The sequence below is a fragment of the Ranitomeya imitator genome, chromosome 6, assembly GCF_032444005.1.
Source record: "Ranitomeya imitator isolate aRanImi1 chromosome 6, aRanImi1.pri, whole genome shotgun sequence".
NCBI classification, from domain to species: domain Eukaryota; kingdom Metazoa; phylum Chordata; class Amphibia; order Anura; family Dendrobatidae; genus Ranitomeya; species Ranitomeya imitator.
The window spans coordinates 459,071,611-459,091,148 of NC_091287.1; the positions used below are offsets into that span (position 1 = coordinate 459,071,611).

General features: G+C 44.5%; 1 protein-coding gene across 1 annotated transcript in view; it reads right to left on the bottom strand.

Moving 5' to 3' along the window:
* Positions 1–1,201: 1,201 nt before the first annotated feature.
* Positions 1,202–19,538, bottom strand: part of UBE2W (ubiquitin conjugating enzyme E2 W) — a 59,021-nt gene continuing 40,684 nt past the window's right edge. Inside the window, exons 3-6 of the mRNA XM_069731488.1 lie at positions 12,062–12,164; positions 10,371–10,526; positions 7,506–7,581; positions 1,202–5,057 (exon numbers count right to left, since the gene is read on the bottom strand). Of these exons, the coding sequence (XP_069587589.1) occupies positions 5,044–5,057; positions 7,506–7,581; positions 10,371–10,526; positions 12,062–12,164 (349 nt within the window). The 3' untranslated portion in view covers positions 1,202–5,043. The remainder of the gene's footprint in view (positions 5,058–7,505; positions 7,582–10,370; positions 10,527–12,061; positions 12,165–19,538) is intronic.

Here is a 19,538-nt window from a genome sequence, read left to right on the forward strand (position 1 = left end):
GATGTTTGTTAATATGCTGATTGACAAATTGTCCAGGCCAGCTAGTTTGTTGACCTACAAAACAGAGAAGGACAAACTGTGGAAATGTATTAAATACTCAAACAATGCAATTTAATTTCATCACACCTTCATCTGGATGTTGGCATCAAGGACAACCGTTGTGAACTATAAAAAGGGATATGCCTCTGTAACAAGACATCCAAATAACCAGAAAGTCTTAACAAAACCGCAGCAAGGAACATTCTCCAGGATAGCTGCCAGATCATGAGTGGCACAGATTTAACATTCTACAGGATGCCAGCTTAGGGGGACCATGGCCCCGGCTGAAAGAATACAGATCTGCTCCATTGACCATCACTGAACCCATGGATACATTTGGGAAAGCCAGGATTGGGACCCACCGGGCTCCATGGAAATGTTTGGAGAAACCAGATTGTGACCCTCGGGTCACCTGGCCAAGTACCTCAATGGACTGTCCGCTTCCTATCCTTGTTGTTACCTCCTCTCTGTGCATTCCACAGGTGGGGATAGTAGGCCCTGGAAGCCCTGAAGTCACAGCTACTCTTATCCCGGCGTGTCAAATGGTAATTTTGCACTATCCTGTGTGTGTTTTGCTGGGACTTTTCTGTGTGTTATTTGCCTGTTTTGTGTTTCAATAAAGTATTGCCACGCGATTTTAACCTCACTCTGTATTGTCTGAGTAGTATTATGACCACGATAAAAGAGCGGGCGTTTGGGAGGAGCCTTGGTTCAAGTGGTTTCGGGCAAGCGGTCCAGAGCACCCGCTGACCCTGAGTCTCCACAGAAGGCAAAGGGCGGTCACACCAAATATTGATTTGATTTGGATTTCTCTTTTGTTCATTCACTTTGTAGTTTGTTAATTAATAAAAATAAATGACTAGCACTTCTATTATTAAAATAATTCTCACTTTGCAGCATTTTTCAATGACTGCCTAAAACTTTTGCACAGTATTGTACTTATCTTATGCATATAAAAAAAGCATATGAACAATCTCCGGAGCTCCATTTTTTAATTATTTTTTTAGGTTATTTTGTTATTTTACTCATCAAATCATATTAGCAAATGGTTGTTTATTGCTCTCAGTTTCTGTACGACTACCAGGCTTGTCCTAAATTTGATGTATAGCTATATCTAATGGATAAATTGAGGAAATGAATATTAATGACACAAACAATAAGATAAAGAAAAGGGATTTATTTTACCAAGAATATTCCATTAAACTCAGAATGATAGGATAGTAAAGAAATAATGTTTTGTCTGTTGCAGACTAAGTTGCCAACTCCGTTCTGCATCCTTCCGGCAAAGGTTTAGTTGCTGCTCAGGATCTTAAAGGTCAATTTAAGAACCAGTCACAGTGTTAAAATACCAATTTATAAGCATAAAAGAAAATAAATGTGTTTTCTATAATACAGGGTAACTAATTATACACTATATGTGTACATTCTGGGGTCCTTCAAGTAAGTGTCCATTAAAGGGGTTCTCTGAATCTGTATTCAAAATAAAACTGTGAAGGTTGTCTACACCCCCCCATCAAGCCTCAAAGGGTATGTTCAAGCAGAAAACACCTGGCTTATAAGGAGTTATAGTGATAATGCACTTTACCCACCTATGAAAGCTAATCAATGTGGTCACAGCAGTAGGACCACCCTCAGATCATCCTCTGAAAAGATGGCCTCTGTTAAAGGGGTTGTCTACTACTCAGATAAATCCCTCATAAAGGGAACCTGTCACCCCGAAAATCGAAGAGGAGGTAAGCCCACTGGCATCAGGGGCTTATCTACAGCATTCTGTAATCCTGAAGATAAGCCTCTGATGTATCCTGAAAGATGAGAAAGAGGTTCGATTATACTCACCTGGGCGGTTGGTCAGATCCGATGGGCGTCGCGGTCCGTTCCGGGGCCTCCCATCTTCTTACGACGTCTTCTTCTCGTCTTCACGCTGCGGCACCGGCACAGGCGTAATTCTCTGCCCTTTGAGGGCAGAGCAAAGTACTGCAGTGTGCAGGTGCTGGGCCTCTCTGACCTTTCCCGGCGCCTGCGCACTGCAGTACTGTGCTCTGCCCTCAACAGGTAAAGTACGCCTGCGCCGGAGCGTGAAGAGAAGAAGAGGACGTCATCATAAGAAGATGGGAGGCCCCGGACCGGACCGCAACGCCCATCAGACTGGACCGCAGCGGGACCGCCCCTGGGTGAGTATAATCTAACCTCTTATTCTCATCTTTCAGGATACATCGGGGGCTTATCTACAGAATTACAGAATGCTGTAGATAAGCCCCTGATGCCGGTGGACTTAGCTCACCTTTAATTTTGGGGGTGACAGGTTCCCTTTAAATGCTATATTCACCAGGGTAAAATAAATATAGCAAAGTCACCCCTATAACGTCGCTGTTCCAGTGATGTCAGCACCAGGTCTCCCAGGGCTGGTGTGACATTGTAATGTCACGCAAGCGCTGCAGCCAATCAACGATCGTTAGTGAGCTGCTTCACTCACACTTCCTTTGTACAAACCTAGGATGTCAAACAGAAGTGTGAGAATTGAAGCTGATTAGCGGCCGCTGATTGCCTGCAGGGCTCATGTGCCATAATGTCACTCGAGCTCTGGGAGATTTGTCGCAGACATCGTTGAAACGGCAGAACTGGATGTGCAATGTTTAATAGAGTATTTGAGAAAGGGTTGTCCGAGTAGTGGACAATAGGTTTAGGAGTACAAAACCTTGAAATGGAATAAGCACAAACATCCAGAAAAGATCTCAGGGTCCACAGCTACTGGGACCACACAGTTTGCATATAGGGATATAGGGATGAGGTTTTATTTATATGAATGTTATATAAACCTGTAAAACCCCAAAGCTCACAAAAAATAAATAAATAAAAACAATTAATTAATTCATCACCAGTTCAAAGTACTTAGTCTTTTTTCTACGTTACGCTCAGTGGGAGCCTCTGCGCCCTCCGACCCCCCACTATACATTGACATTCCCCATACCACCAGCAGTCGGAACTAGCAACATACCCCAACTTTGTATTGTAGGAAACCCCCTTTAACAAATCAACAGATCTACATGCTCGATGAAAAAAATCAAACGTACAACACATTCTGTGAGACGACTTGTATGCCTGAAATAAAGCCAAAGCTTTTACCTTTGCGGATACTAAATATCAGGAGGAAAAACAAACGCAATAAAAAGAAAGTTACGGAACAGGTGAATTAGCCTGTGGCTCTTCTGCCAATATCGAACAGATTCTGTACACCATTATAACCCCAGCAGTCCACAAGTAACAGAATTACTGCAGGAAGAAACAACAGGGATTAAAAGAAAATATATATAGCTCTATGGGGATAACCTCCCTCATAATTCCTAAAGTCATAGTTTTGTTTTTCCCAAAAAGCCGTGCACCCTACTAACTTACCCTCTGCGGTCGGTCCCACTCCCGATGCTTCTGATAAACTACATTTCCTACAAGTTCCCTATGTCTCCTCTCGGATCCCTGTGCGAGGGACGGCAGTAAACTGTGCAGGCGCTCTCGTACCATCCAAAGGAAGGTACGGGCTATAGACGACTGGCGGATCGAGACTGTGTACGTTTGTCCTGAGCAAGACAGAACTGTTGGAGAACTTAGCGAGTGGCGACCGGCAGAAAAAGTAATTTTGGAGGGGTTTTTTTTTGGTGGGACAAATTCATGGATAACTTGGGGCAATTGACTGTACTTGACAATTCATCTTTTGTTTAGCAGTGCGGGGAAGGGCAATGAGGCTTGAATATCCCTTTACGCTCTGGAGGAAGAGGACTGTCAACGCATGCTCGGTAATGGGTTCCAGGAGGCGCAATGAGTACCAAACTTTTCCCAAAAGAAATAATGTAAATAAATGTATGGAGCAACTGGTTATTTTTCCCGTACTAATTTGTGGATGCCATTGGAGACCACATCTAGGGAGACATTAAAGAATATATATCACATAGCTTCTCCGTCTCGGTCTTCTACGTAAAGAAAGTTTTGTATTAATTAAACCTGACATACAACATGGAAAAAAAAAAGCAACAAAATATAATTTTTTCCCAACATAAATAAATGAGACTTAGCAGGGTCCACGCCAATGGCAAAAAAAAAAAAAAAAAATTGGGCGCTTCAGATGAGCAGAAAACACAGGATTATGGAAAGACTGCAGCACATGCAGATCACCACCCCTTCTGATATAAAGCCCTGATTCAAGTGTACCCACCACCGACGCGGGGGGCAGCTACTTTGTAGGTATTCCTGACATTTTCGGACAACGATGCTTATGACCTCACTAAGGTATGAGGCACTTTAGTGATGTCACTAGCCCAGATAGTAGATTGCAAAATGAACTATGGAATGAGTCCACGCTAACAAAACAGCCGTATTATAGGCAGAATACACTTTGCCTAGAGCCTAGCGCATCACACACACTCTCCTCTATACTATCAGTAGCTATGTACAGCTTACGCATGTTACCGCCTGGGGTTCAGCCTTTAGTACATGTCCATTGCGCCCATCAGAAGACATTCACATAAAGGAAACAAGATAATAAATATACACAGTTCCTGTTTCGCAGTCCTTCGGGTTAAGCATGAGGAGCCATGCTGTCATTGTTCGAATCACAGTGCATAGTATCCCGATGTCACGGCTGGCGAAGTAATGGAAGTGTTCCTTCATATCCCAATGCATTTGGTTACACATCCAGGAGGCCCTATCATGCATCTAGAACTGTTATTGCACAATACATGAGGACCTGGGAAATGTCGGAAAGCATAAGAGAAAGGTAACATGGACTTTCATCCTGACGCCTGCGTTTCTCCAGTATGACTAAGCATGTCAGCCGCATGTGCCCACACAGCTGTCAACATGCGCCACAATGCACACTAGTAAAAATGCAGTAACAAGGGAGAAGTTTTCTTTTAATTCAGTCACCTCTTGTTAAAGGTAAAAGTTCAAAGACTTGAAGGATCAAAGTGCTTGATTTTCAGCAGGATTAATCTTCTAGAGGGATTTCGGCTGACATCAACATGTATCATCTTTAGGAGAAAAAAAAACAAGAAAACAAAGACAAACGTTACATACATGTCAGAAGTCATTGCCGTGTACTACTAATACGGCAACTCTCCATTTACTCCACTCCCTAAGGATGTACCTCACGCGTCTTTGCAGGAAAGCAGACCCTTAGCCGAGGACTCCCGAGATACCTCCTGCCTACTAATGGCCACACTTCTGGCTGGATCTATGGCTGGTTTGGAAACAAGTCTGGGGTTGTGGCTCTGGCCGATATTCACCCCAGATACTGCATCCGTTTTCTTTCATTTGAAAGTGATCCAGGAAACAAAAAACGGATCCTTTTCAAATGAAAGAAAAACAGAAGTCAATTTTACAAGATCCAGGTGAAATTGTTTTTTTTTCAGCTGGACAAAATAAGTTGTGTCTACACAACTTTTTTGTCAACGGATTGTTACTGGATCCATTCTAATGAGTGATATCTGGACATGTGAACAAAGCCTTACTGCGCATGACTTCCGGGAGGTCAAGTTATTGCTTCCCTCATCACTGTGCACACTAACTCTGATTGTCACCTATGGGAAAGGAGTAAGAAGAGGAGCAGTTGCTCAACTAACAAACGACCTGCACCTATATGAGGCCATTTATTAACACCATGATCCAGATATTTAGCAGCATTCAGATCGTGGCGTCACCAAATACTCGCAACACATAAAAACCCCAACCTGATCATTTGCACTAGAGGACCACGTCCATACATGTCTGACAGATGGAACATTTTTATATCATCCAGAAATTACTCTCTCCAGTTATCGGGTTTGGCATCTTTTTAATGAACGCACATGTGAACATAGACATCTGTGTAAAGTGTAAACTCCCTGAATTGTTTTTTTTTGCAGAGAACACTGTATATATGTATATTTCAGTCTTAAAGGAGTGTGCATTACTTGGACAACCTCTTCTCAATCACCGTTTCCTCCAAATAAAATAATGACACCTATACTCGCCTCTGCTGTCAGCGCCGTTCCAGCGGTGTCAATGCTGGCTCTCCCAGGGATCACGTGACATTACGTGTCACATGATCTTGGTGGCCACTTTACTGCTCCCTCCTTTAGAAGTAAATGACATGTGGAGGGAGAGAGCTGTGCCTGCTCTCACTTACTCTGGATGTCTGATTTGCCTGAAGAAGGGGACAGTGTAGTGAATGAGCCCCTCTAGTCTCCAGTCCAAGTACACCAAAAGCTTGGCGATAGATGAATTTACTTGTGTAACCAGTAGTGCCAGCATCCCAAGAGTTCTTGTACACATGGCACCAGGCAGCATGTTACTCTTAATACTGTGAGCACCCTGCGTGGCCTTAACGTGCTACCTTTGCCTACAGCGTCTCCAGACTTGTCTCCCATAGAGCACCTCTGGGTCGCCGTTAGTCGGAAAATGCAAAGGAGGCTGTCAGCAGAGGATCTTGATTATTACTTGCTGCCCAACTGCATTCATCGTAGTAAAACATTCCCCAGACAACCATTATTAACCTCATTGTTGTCAGCCATGGTATGTGAGTGCGTTTACTTCTCCGTGTGGTGCTCATTCTTGATACTGAATAAACGGAGATGTTTTATTTCCATTTTATCATCATTTACAGATCATTAAATATGCCTATTCTTGGTGATGCAATATCGATGTTGAGGAGCGTATCATTGATTTTGTACACCCTAGGATATTTTATTTGCATATCAGTCATTTTTCAGGTATCTGTATGTAGACACAGGTTTAAGTTTCATGTATGTACTCCGCACATGATTTCTTTTTTATTTTGTGTGCTGTGTCGGATGGCAGGATACAAGTCATGGTCAGAAATAGACACTTCTCATGCACACACACAAGATGGTTTATTCTGTAAAGTCACCAGGAATCACAGTTACTCATTAACTCCACATTTTCACTACTGCAGCTTTGTGCCTTATACTACTCCAGGCAATTCCTGATGTCAGGCTTGTGTATGCTGCTCAGCCATGGAAACCACCCTGAGAAGCTCTTGAGGCGTAGACCTTCTGATCCCAGAGGACATGCTATATGCTTCAGTTACTTAAAGGTGCCATTCATTTAGTCTGTGCGGCCTACCTCGGAGGCCTCCACTTCATAAGAGCATGGGCAACCACACATTCAATAAATGGTCTGGTGGAGCGGTGGGGTCTGATGCCAGTGAAAACTCTACCACTAATGCAATTTACGAGGCAGGCTGCATGCTTGGTCTCATCTACCTGCTAGCAATGGGTGTAGCAGACACGGCCCAATCCATTAGAAAACCCTTTTTATGTTGCAAATATTTATGGATTTTATCAGAATGGGCAATATGGGAAAACATTTTTATCAGAAAAATGTAGACGTATAGATGGACCGACCAACAGGGCGACTGTTAAAGTAGACCGACCACTAGTTTCCTAGGTATGTATCTATGTAATGCCTTACACTCTTACCGTGATACCACCATTTTGTTTTCTTTGGATTTTTGTTGCACGTTCTTACATAAAATGAGTTATCCGGAGGTCGTCTCTGAAAACAAGAAGAAAAGAAAAACAATATAAATAGCTAAAAGCAACAATTCAGACCTACTGACCACTTTGGTTGAGGAACCTCGGATAGTCTGGACGACCTTTTTTGGATATGCTCATGAGACTATTTGGAAACTGGTTTATCAGAACTTATTAATTAATATCAGTAGAAATACAACAAGACGCATGCGATAAGCTAGGAGTCCTATGTAAAATGGAGGACAAGGGCTCAGGATTTGGGTTTTGATTTGAGTAAGCCATAATCATCAACATTAACAGAAATAAACCCATGAAATAGATCACTCTGTTTGTAATGACAATATATATATGAGCTTCACTTTCTGTAAAGAACTGAAATTAACTTTTTGATTATATCCTAATTTAGTGAGAAACACACACACACACACACACATACATATCTACTATATAATTGTCTAAGGGTCACTTCCATCTGTCCTTCTGTCTGTCTGTCTGTCACGGTTATTCATTCGCTGACTGGTCTCGCCAGCTGCCTGTCATGGCTGCCGCAACCAATCAGCGACGGCCACAGTCCGGAAGAAAATGATCGCTCCTCACTCCCCGCAGTCAGTGCCTGTCGCCCGCATACTCCCCTCCGGTCACCGCTAACACAGGGTTAATGTCGGCAGGACCGCGTTATGCCGCGGGTAACGCACTCCGTTACGGCCACTATTAACCCTATGTGTCCCCAACTTTTTACTATTGACGCTGCCTATGCGGCATCAATAGTAAAAAATGCAATGTTAAAAATAATAATAAAAAAACAAACAAAAAAAACCTGCTATACTCACCCTCCGTTGCAGCTCGCGCCGGCCGCAATCTTCCGTTGCAGAAGGACCTGCCATGACGTCACGGTCATGTGTCCGCAACGTCATCACAGGCCCTGCGCGACAAGAACCTGCCATGACGTCACAATCATGTGACCGCGACGTCATTTCAGGCCCTGCGTGCCTGCGCTACAAAGACCTGCTATGACGTCACGGTCATGTGACCGCGACGTCATCACAGGTCCTGCGCTAATACCAACCCTGGGACCGGAACCTGCCGTGGACTAAAAGGGGCCCTCGGAAAGGTGAGTATATGTTTATTTTTTATTTTTTCACCTGTGACAAACAAGGCTGGGCAATATACTACGTAGCTGAGCAATATACTACGTGGGCTGGGCAATATACTACGTGGGCTGGGCAATATACTACGTGGGCTGGGCAATATACTACGTGGGCTGGGCAATATACTACGTGGGCTGGGCAATATACTACGTCGGCTGGGCAATATACTATGTGGCTGGGCAATATACTACGTGGGCTGGGCAATATACTATGTGGCTGGGCAATATACTACGTGGGCTGGGCAATATACTATGTGGCTGGGCAATATACTACGTGGGCTGGGCAATATACTACGTGGGCTGGGCAATATACCACGTGGCCATACATATTCTAGAATACCCGATGCGTTAGAATCGGGCCACCATCTAGTCTAATATATAATTGTCTAAGGGTCACTTCCGTCTGTCTGTCCATCTGTCTTTCACGGATATTCATTGGTCGCGGCCTCTGTCTGTCATGGAAATCCAAGTCGCTGATTGGTTGTGGCAAAACGCCCACGACCATTGCCAGGAGCAATCAGCGACGGGCACAGTCTGGCAGCAAAATGGCCGCTCCTTCCTCCCCGCTGTCAGTGCCCGCTCCATACTCCCCTCCAGTCAGCCCTCACACAGGGTTAATGGCAGCGTTAATGGACCGCGTTATGCCGCGGTGTAACGCACTCCATTAACGTAGTTATTAACCTTGTGTGACCAACTTTTTACTATTGATGCTGCGTATGTAGCATCAATAGTAAAACGATCTAATGTTAGAAAAAAAAAAGGTTATTCTCACCCTCAGACGTGCACGCTGTCCTCGGCAGTGCAAGCGGCAGGTTCCAGTTATGCGAGAAGGACCTGCCATGACGTCACGGTCATGTGACCGCGACATCACAGGTCCTGCGCTCATACCAACCCTGGGACCGGAAGCTGCCGCGAGCACTGCACACAGGCGACAGGACTTCAAGGGGCCCTCGGAAGGTGAGTATATGTTTATTTTAAGTCTTTTTTAACCACGCATATAGTGCCCACATTGCTATATACTACGTGGGCTGTGTTACATGCTGCGTGGGCTGCGTTATATACTACATGGCTGCAATGTACTATGTGGGCAGTGTTATATACTGCGTGGGCTGCTATATACTGCGTGGGCTGCGTTATACACTACATGGCTGCTATATACTATGTGGGCTGCGTTATACACTACATGGCTGCTATATACTATGTGGGCTGCGTTATACACTACATGGCTGCTATATACTGCGTGGCCACAGTTATATACTGCGTGGCCATAGTTATATACTGCGTGGCCACAGTTATATACTGCATGGCCACAGTTATATACTGCATGGCCACAGTTATATACTGCATGGCCACAGTTATATACTGCGTGGCCACAGTTATATACTGCGTGGCCACAGTTATATACTGCGTGGCCTGTATTAACGCATCGGGTATTCAAGAATATGTCGTGGCCTGTTCTAGAATACCCGATGCGTTAGAATCGGGCCACCATCTAGTGTGTGCATATGTATGTATGTATATATATACATACACACACACACACACCATTCAGGCAATAAAGTCCACGTTTTTTGTATACTTTTCGTGCTGCTTTTCTTTTTTTGCATATATATATATATGTTTCCAAACTATACTTTGTAGACAGAAGGAGAGCACCATGGTACCTTTTCTTTGCTGCTGGACAGCATGCTGATTATACTAAGACAGACAGATTGCACGGACAGCGCAGGAGACCAATCTTCCGTTAAAATTGATAGACAGATATGACCGTTGCTATAAACATGAGGATGGACAGGGATGTTATCACCAGTGAACATGACCTGCAATGAAAATTTGGGACAAAGTTCAAGATATTTGGCTGCAAACAGAGTTAAATGTCCTCCTGATCCTGACTACAAAGCAGAGTCCTCCTCCATGTAATATTCCAGTGTGACAGTAGTCCCCCTCAGCCCATGGACACTAGACAGAGCAGGACGCCTCATTAAATGTCTATGGATTTGCCATCACTACCGTCACATGATGGACTCAGCACAACTACGTTTTTCTGGTTCTATGACAGAACAGAAATGAAATTCAGAAGTTAGATATTTTCTATCGAGTGACTGAATTTTGAAATAACACTTTGGGTATGTGCACAAGGCATCATATTCAGAGGGATTATGGGTGGAAAAGCACCGCAAGAGTGTCCCATACCATGAGCACAGTGCCCAGCAGTGTACACATGACATGAGCTCTGCCCTCTGCCACTTGTACCCACTGCAGGATGCACCCACAGTGAAGCAGCTGAAAGAAGGACATGCCAATTCTACAGGCGGCTCCAGCTGGGAGGCCTCCGCTCGGTATACCTGACAGCAGAGAGCGCTGGGGCCGCTGTTAGTCTCACGGCATGGTCGCCTCAGGACACTGACCTCTGGGGGTTTCTGAAATGGCTAGGAAAACCTGGGGACCGATCTGGCTAAAAAAAAAAATGTTCCTGTGCTGAGATAATCTTATTAATGTGCCCCTGCTGTGTCCTGTGTAATGGCTGTGTCTGACCGTACAGGGACATGGTCTGATCATACCACAGCTCCTGGGCAGGAGTGGACATAAAAGAAAGTATAACTGATTCTTTTTGTGAGGTAAAACATTTTCCTGTCTGTTTTTATACAATGTTTTACCTGAAAGAAAGAAACAGCTGCGGTCCCATGCTGTAATGTCTATGTACTCTCTTTTGCTTCCTCCCCTGCACAGCAGATGTGGTATGAACAGCTAACACACAGTAGAGAGAGCAGGAGCACATTTATAAGATTATCTCGGCACAGGGACATTTTATTTAAACACACCCAATCGTGGAACTTATTATTCCAAGATCTATTGATTAAAATGAACTTTTGTTCTTTGGAAAACCCCTTTAAGAACGTAAATGAATTCTAATATCCCTTAGACGGGGGTTCCCGAGTCCCCTGTGTGACTGAAGCACTAGCTTCATTCATACCTATGGTTTCTGGAAGTGGCAGTGTGGATGTGTGACCGCTGCTGCCATAGGCGGTAATGACGTGGTGGTCATGCATGTGCGCTAGAAGATGAGGAAATAGAATGGCAGGAACCTGGTCTGGAGGGCAGATCAGTACTCCGTGGCCCCTGGACAGGAGCCCTGTAACCCACATACTGCATCCATAGATCCTCTTGATTAGTCAGCCTGGAGCAGTGCTGTGGCGTGAGGCCGCGCCAGGCCAGCTAATCAAAGAGAAGCACTAGCGCTACACTCGCACAGGGGGCTTGCAACTCCGCAGCACTACGATATGAAGCCAGAGAAATATAGAGGTGCAGCCTAAAATCCCCACACAGGTTTCCATCACGTCATGTACATCTTTACCTGAGGAGAATCAAAAGGATATCGACTGCTGAACTTAAATAAAAGCTGAAACTTCTCTCCTTCGTACAGCGTCCCGGGCGCTCCTTCCATGTCTACAATCCACCTGAAAGTATAAGGGAAAGTAAGCCGCAGGAGACAACAACCACATGGCACAGCCGGCACGACAGGCGGCTCTGAGACTTTCGCACACTTAACACACACATATGCAGTCACGCTTACTACTTATTGCGGTCTGTCTATAGAACGCGCCATTGTGTAATGTTCACTTACCAGGCTCACACCTGCCTGTAGAATCGCCAATACGGCCAGTACCAATACTGATATTCTAATATCAAGGTAATGTTAACACGCTAACCTACTCAACAGGCAAAGTGAGTGCTGACGAACAGCTGCAGTGTGGTGTGCGCACAGCCCTGGACATTTATATATCATCTCTATAGTACTGGGATGGCGTATGTACATGAAAGTCATTATTGGACCAGCAAAATGACTAAGCAATAAACTTTACTACAATGTGACAACTATTCATAATTTTTGCTTCATTGTATTTCCCTGATGCTGCTGCGGATGGACTCAAGACAGAATCAGCCTCCTTCCCCCTCTGGCATCTGAAAATACAATCCTTTTTACAGTCTTCTCAGGTATAATGCCATGCTACTGCAGAGGCTCTGCTCCTTCCTTGACATCAGTGCAGAAAGTGATATCTATTGGCCGCTTTATAATGAAGGAAAGGTCACTATGCCAAGATCTCTCTGTGGGTAGAGTGCCTGAGCACGTGTTACCACTAGCACTTAACACCACTAGGTACCACCATACTGGGTAACTAAATGTCATAACTCCTTACTGGGATTTGATCATTTTTAAAAGGGATTGTCCAGTATAAAGAAGTCGTCACCTATCCGCAGCTTAGGTGACAACTTGTTGATCAGTGAGGTCCGACTGCAGGAACCCGAACCGATCTGCATAACAAAGGAGCTTTTATTCCCGCTGTAACGGAGCGGCATTGCACATGCTCGACAGCTTTTCCATTCATTTTCTATGGGGCACCCCAGCACTGCACCCAGCATGTCCCGGCAGCCCCAGGGAGAATGAATGGAGTGGTGGTCAGGCATCCAACCTGCTGCTCCATTTTGTAACCAGGATGAAAATCCCCTGTTCTGAATGGTGCAGGTCCAACAGCAGTTGGACCCCCAATACCAGCATGTTCTCATATCTTGTGCGGATTATTTTCTTCTACATATCTTGTCCTGTGATTTGCTGGACAATTCCTTTAAAATCTATACAATACAATGATAACGGTTTGGACTGTTGAGGGGTGGTCAGGGCAAAATAACATTTTGCCAGATAACAGGATATGTAAAAAAAAAAAAAAAAAAAAAAAAAATACCGAACTCTGTCATACTAAGATACTGGCATCAACCTGGATCCTGCTCAGGCTGCTCCAAGGTCTGCGAAAACACAGGATGCGGAGATGCCACCATTCTACCACCTGCCAGACTGCTGCCGCCTGTGTTTGCCTGCAGTGGTCAACTGGCTTTGAGCAGTGTATTCTCATAAAACATGTGATGAATGTGGCTTAAAGCCAATTGACCACTGCAGCCAATCACAGTCCGCAGTGGTCCGGAGGCTGCTGGAGCTATAACATTACCGCTTCCTGTCCCTGCACAGACCGTAGAGCAGCCTGTGCTGTATCTAGTTGGATGCTGGCGAATATGACTGAATTTATTATTTTTTCATTTCCTGTCCCCTGGGCAAAGTTTTATTTTGCCCAGACAACCCTTTTAAAGAGACATTAAAATAGTGAAGAAAACATCAATTACTTCCTTTTTCTCCCCGTGTCTATGATCATATTCTGTCTCATATTGCAATCAAAACTGAGAAATACATAACATAATTTGCTGGGTCTTTGTAATTTTACATCTGTCTCCCTTTATTCCCATTATCTGGCTGAGAGACAGCTGCAGAAGAAGTCTTCACCCACCACTCTGTCTGCAATAAAAGACATACAGTGGCATGCAAAAGTTTGGGCACCCCTGATCAAAATTACTGTTATTATGAACAGTTAAGCAAGTTAAAGATGACACATTTCCTTTGTATTTTGCGTAAAAAAACATATATATTTTCATCTTTAACGCTTTGAAAACTACAGATGCAAAAGTTTGGGCACCCTTGGAGATTTCTGTGCTCAGTTGACTTTGAACAAGGTTTCAGACCTCAATTAGCCTGTTATGATTATGGCTAGTTCACTATCATCGCTGGGAAAGGCCAGGTGAGGCAACTTTCCCAGCTTTATAAAAACCCAGCCTCCTCTAACTTTGTGCCAAAAAGCAGCAGCCATGGGCTCTTCTAAGCAGCTGCCTAGTACTCTGAAAATGGTGGTGGCCCACAAAGCAGGAGAAGGCTATATGAAGACAGCAAAGCATTTTCAAGTTGCCCTTTCCTCAGTTTGAAATGTAATTAAGAAATGGCGGTTAATAGGAACAGGGGAGGTCAAGATAAGGTCTGGAAGACCAAGCACAATTTCAGTGAGAGCTGCTTGTAGGATTGCTAGAGAGGGAAATCAAAACCTCTGCTTGACTGCAAAAGACCTTAAAAAATGTAGCAGACTCTGTTCCGAGATACCTACACAAATATGACCATCATGGAAAAGTCGTTAGAAAACCTCTCCTGGGTCCTCACCATAAAATTCAGTCAGAAGTATGCAAAAGAGCATCTAAAGAAGCCTGATGCATTTTGGAAAAAAGTCTTGTGGACCAACGAGGTTAAAATAGAACTCTCTGACCACAATGATCAAAAAGGTATGGGTGGGGAAAAAAGGCACATATGTTCAGAAAAAGAACATTTCGCCAACAAGGAACATTTCACAGGTAGAGAATGGATTCAATGAAATTTCAACAAATTCTTGATGCAAATATAACCCCATTAGTAAAAAGCTGAAGTTGAAAAGAAGATCGCTTCTAAAAATGGATAATGATCTTAAACACAGGTCAAAAGGAACAAGCTGAAGGTTTTACAATGGCCCTCACAGTCCCCTGATCTGAACATCATTGAAAGTCTGAGGTAAGACAACCCAGGAATCGCACAAAACTGGAAGAATTTTCCAAAGAAGAATGGATGAAAATCCCTCAAACATGAATGGAAAGACTCTGGGCTAACTGCAAAAAGCGTTTTCCATCAGTCCATTTTCCTTTTCGTAAGTTTTAAAATGTAAAAGATGATGGGAAAAAAAAATTATACACAAATTTTTTTTTACCTAAAATACAAAGGAAATGTGTCATCTTTAACTTTAGGCCTTTTAGTGATAATTTTATCTTCAATCTGCTTAATTCACAATTAGAGCAAAACCAGGGGTGCCTGAACTTTTACATGCCACAGTAGGCATCTGAAGCCACCAGAAACTCTGCCCTGACTGAAGCACATGTCTTAAGATGGCGCTTGGCAGCAGGTGAAAGATGTGCCAGTCATTAAGAGGAGTATGCCTCATAATGAATTTTGAGCGTCTTTCTCCAATGGACGCTTCATCTAGACTGAAATACAGAACACCAGTCTTGAATAATTGAGACAAAATGTGAAAAAGGTTTTCTGTGCTAGGGCAAATTTACACTGTAGGATTCCGAATCCTGTGTGTAATATATCAACTGTTGGGATTCCGCTATGCTTGCCGGTTTGAGTGGTTGTCACAATTTGTACACTTGTATTATTACTTACCTGAAAGTTCAGAGAGAAGCAGGAAAGGAAACTGCAAGAACTAGCAAGTGAGGCAGAATCCTAACAGTGACTAGGTTACATATGATTAGGATTCGGAAGTCGCAGCCCTTGCTGAATGTTGGCCCTAACCAGGAACACACATAAGTCCCTCCCCCAGAACAGATCAGAAGATACCAATGCCATGTTCTGTACCTGACTAACTGCTTTAGGGGCTTTATCAAGCTTACTGTTCTCATTTATTTCTAGGTGTACACAGCCGGCGTCTTGGAAGCAAACACCGAAGACCAAATAAATGGACACAACAAATAGAGGAAAAAAAAGTTAACAGGGTATTCCACATCATACCCGTTGAAGCGCCAGACCGGCGCGAAACGGCCGTCATTCTGCTCCCGCATTCTCTTGTACAGACACCCCCGTGCCGTGAAGATTTTTAATCAATAAAGATACCTGCTTATGAAGATCGGTGAGTGCTGCCGTGTTCTTATTCTCATATTCCACATCATAGTACATGATAGCATTATGGGTATGCATTCAATGAGAGCAAGTCTACCACCCTTCCATCCAAAGAATCAGTGGTGGTCCCAGAAGTAGGACCCCTAGCGATCAGTATAGGAAGCCTAACTTAGCGATATACCATCACTTACTAGCAAGCAAACACTCTGTTAAGCCATGTTCATTAACTTGAGAACTATTTTATGGCGCTGCATCAATCATCTGGACGATTCTCAGGTTCTGGCAGTAAATGTAAATTGTACAATTATTCTCAGCGGTTTCATTCTCTCTACATTTCCTTTGCCCTGACATATATGTATATCACATTGTGGTGAACACGACAACAGTCCGGTTCCCCTCCTACGTAACAGCAGCCGCTAACTACAAGATGTCATTCTGGCGTTGTAGTTAGGGACACGCATTCACAACTACAAGCGTCGCCGCCAGTTCCTTGCCTTGGACAAGCAATTTGTCAACCTGCGGAGGCCTCCAGCATTTACATAGGTAAACAGCGAATTACTGCAAGCACAGGCTGACAGATGGCAATACACGGAGAAGTGATGCAGTTAGGATGCTTTTCAGTCCTGTCCATATAAAATGGAACGAGCCTGGCAGCGCACCATCCTGAAAGTGTAATAAAGTACATATGTTATTTCAGAGGATCTTAAGGGTAAGTTCACACTTGGTGCTTTTTCAGTATTTTTTTTTTCTGCAGCAAAACCCGATGCCTTGGCAGGAAACAAGCTGCAAAAAAAAAAACAAAACAAAAAAAACAGATTTTCCTTGTGTTTTTCTTACTTGCTAGATTTGTCTCATGTGCATGCGGATACAGTTTAGTGTCGAAAAAAAAAGTCCTAGTCTATAGAATCAAGCTTAGGCACAAAAAACACAGCAAAACCTGATACCTGCGTTTTTGGTGCCTTTTTTCAACACTCATTCAATTCAATAAGTGAAAAACGCTGAAAGAAGAGACTTGCTCCATTGTGCAATAAACCATGCAAAGCACGAAATCCTGATAACACAAAAACAAGCTGTGTGCATGAGATTTCTGAAATCTCAAAGGGTTTGCTCGTAATGTAAAATGCAGCTGAAAATTAGAATAAAAAAATAAAAATAAGCATCAAAAAAGGTTTTTCCACTCTTAAAAAGTGGTCCTCAAACAATAGCACCCATGTAAAATAAAATCAGATTGCCCTCACACTCCCCGGGTCCAGGGCAGGCTCTCCACCACTGTTCCTGCCTTCATGTTTTGGCTGTAGCGGTAACAGATTGGCAGCTGACATCACCACTGCAGCCAATCATGGTGCGGTCCAAACTGTCTACATAGTCTATGTCAAAGACCAGATCAGCGATTGACAGTACTGGACTGAGAGTACTATCTGATGTTATCTAACATGAATGCTATGCTAGCGTTCGGGATACCACTTTTTTAATATAGAAAACCCCTTTAAAAGGTAATTGTCACCCCCCGAATGATTCTGGGCTATTACTATGGGCATACAGGTAATAGAATGATTAAACCAGTCTTGCCTGTATGCCTCATAGCAGCGGTGTAGATCGTGAGAAATGCAGTTACCGTATATACTCGAGTATAAGCCGAGATTTTCAGCCCAAAATTTTGGGCTGAAAGTGCCCCTCTCGGCTTATACTCGAGTCAAGGTGGGTGGCAGGGTCGGCGGGTGAGGGCGCTGAGGCATACTTACCTAGTCCTGGCGATCCAGGCGCTCCCCCTGCCGTCCCACGGTCTTCTGTGCTGCAGCTTCTTCCCCTCTTCAGCAGTCACGTGGGACCGCTCATTACAGAAATGAATAAGCGGCTCCACCTCCCATAGGGGTGGAGCCGCCTATTCATTCCTCTAATCAGCGGTGCCGGTGACCGCTGATAGAGAAAGAAGCTGCGGCACCGAAGACCAGGCAGAGGGACAGCGCGAGGATCGCCAGGACTAGGTAAGTATAGCATATTCACCTGTCCTCGTTCCAGCCGCCGAGCATCGCTCCATCTTCCCGGCCGGCGCCTCCATCTTCCCGGCGTCTGCGCTCTGACTGTTCAGGTCAGAGGGCGCGATGACGCATATAGTGTGCGCGGCGCCCTCTGCCTGATCAGTCAGAGCTGAGACGCCGGGAAGATGGAGGCGTCGGAACGAGACGCTGGGAGCTGCAATCAAGGGAGGTGAGTGTGTTTTTTTTTTTTTTATTGCAGCAGCAGCGGCGGCAGAGATTTATGTGGAGCATCTATGGGGCACAGTGAACGGTGCAGAGCACCGTATATGGGCACAGCTAGGGGGCACAATAAACGGTGCAGAGCACCGTATATGGCACATCTATGGGGCACAGTGAACGGTGCAGAGCACCGTATATGGCACATCTATGGGGCACAATAAACGGTGCAGAGCACCGTATATGGCACATCTATGGGGCACAGTGAACGGTGCAGAGCACCGTATATGGCACATCTATGGGGCACAGTGAACGGTGCAGGGCACCGTATATGGCACATCTATGGGGCACAGTGAACGGTGCAGAGCACCGTATATGGCACATCTATGGGGCACAATGAACGGTGCAGAGCACCGTATATGGCACATCTATGGGGCACAGTGAACGGTGCAGAGCACCGTATATGGCACATCTATGGGGCACAATGAACGGTGCAGAGCACCGTATATGGCACATCTATGGGGCACAATGAACGGTGCGGAGCACCGTATATGGCACATCTATGGGGCACAATGAACGGTGCGGAGCACCGTATATGGCACATCTATGGGGCACAGTGAACGGTGCAGAGCACCGTATATGCCACATCTATGGGGCACAGTGAACGGTGCAGAGCACCGTATATGGCACATCTATGGGGCACAATGAACGGTGCAGAGCACTGTATGGCACAGCTATGGGGAAATAATGATCTATTTTTATTTTTGAAATTCACCGGTAAATGCTGCATTTCCACCCTAGGCTTATACTCGAGTCAATAAGTTTTCCCAGTTTTTTGTGGCAAAATTAGGGGGGTCGGCTTATACTTGGGTCGGCTTATACTCGAGTATATACGGTAATAATGATTTATGTTTATGATTTCTTCCAGGCTCCCAGGCATGCGGTGCTTGAAAGAAAACCCTTCCTCCTCTCTCCAATATAATGGCATCCCAACCATGCACGTCACGCACACTTGTGACGTGCAGTTGCGGCATTGTAATCCAGCGCTTGAGCTTCAGCTTCAGGTCACGAACAGATGGATGGACATTCTCCTTCAGGATGTTTTGGTAGACAGCAGAATT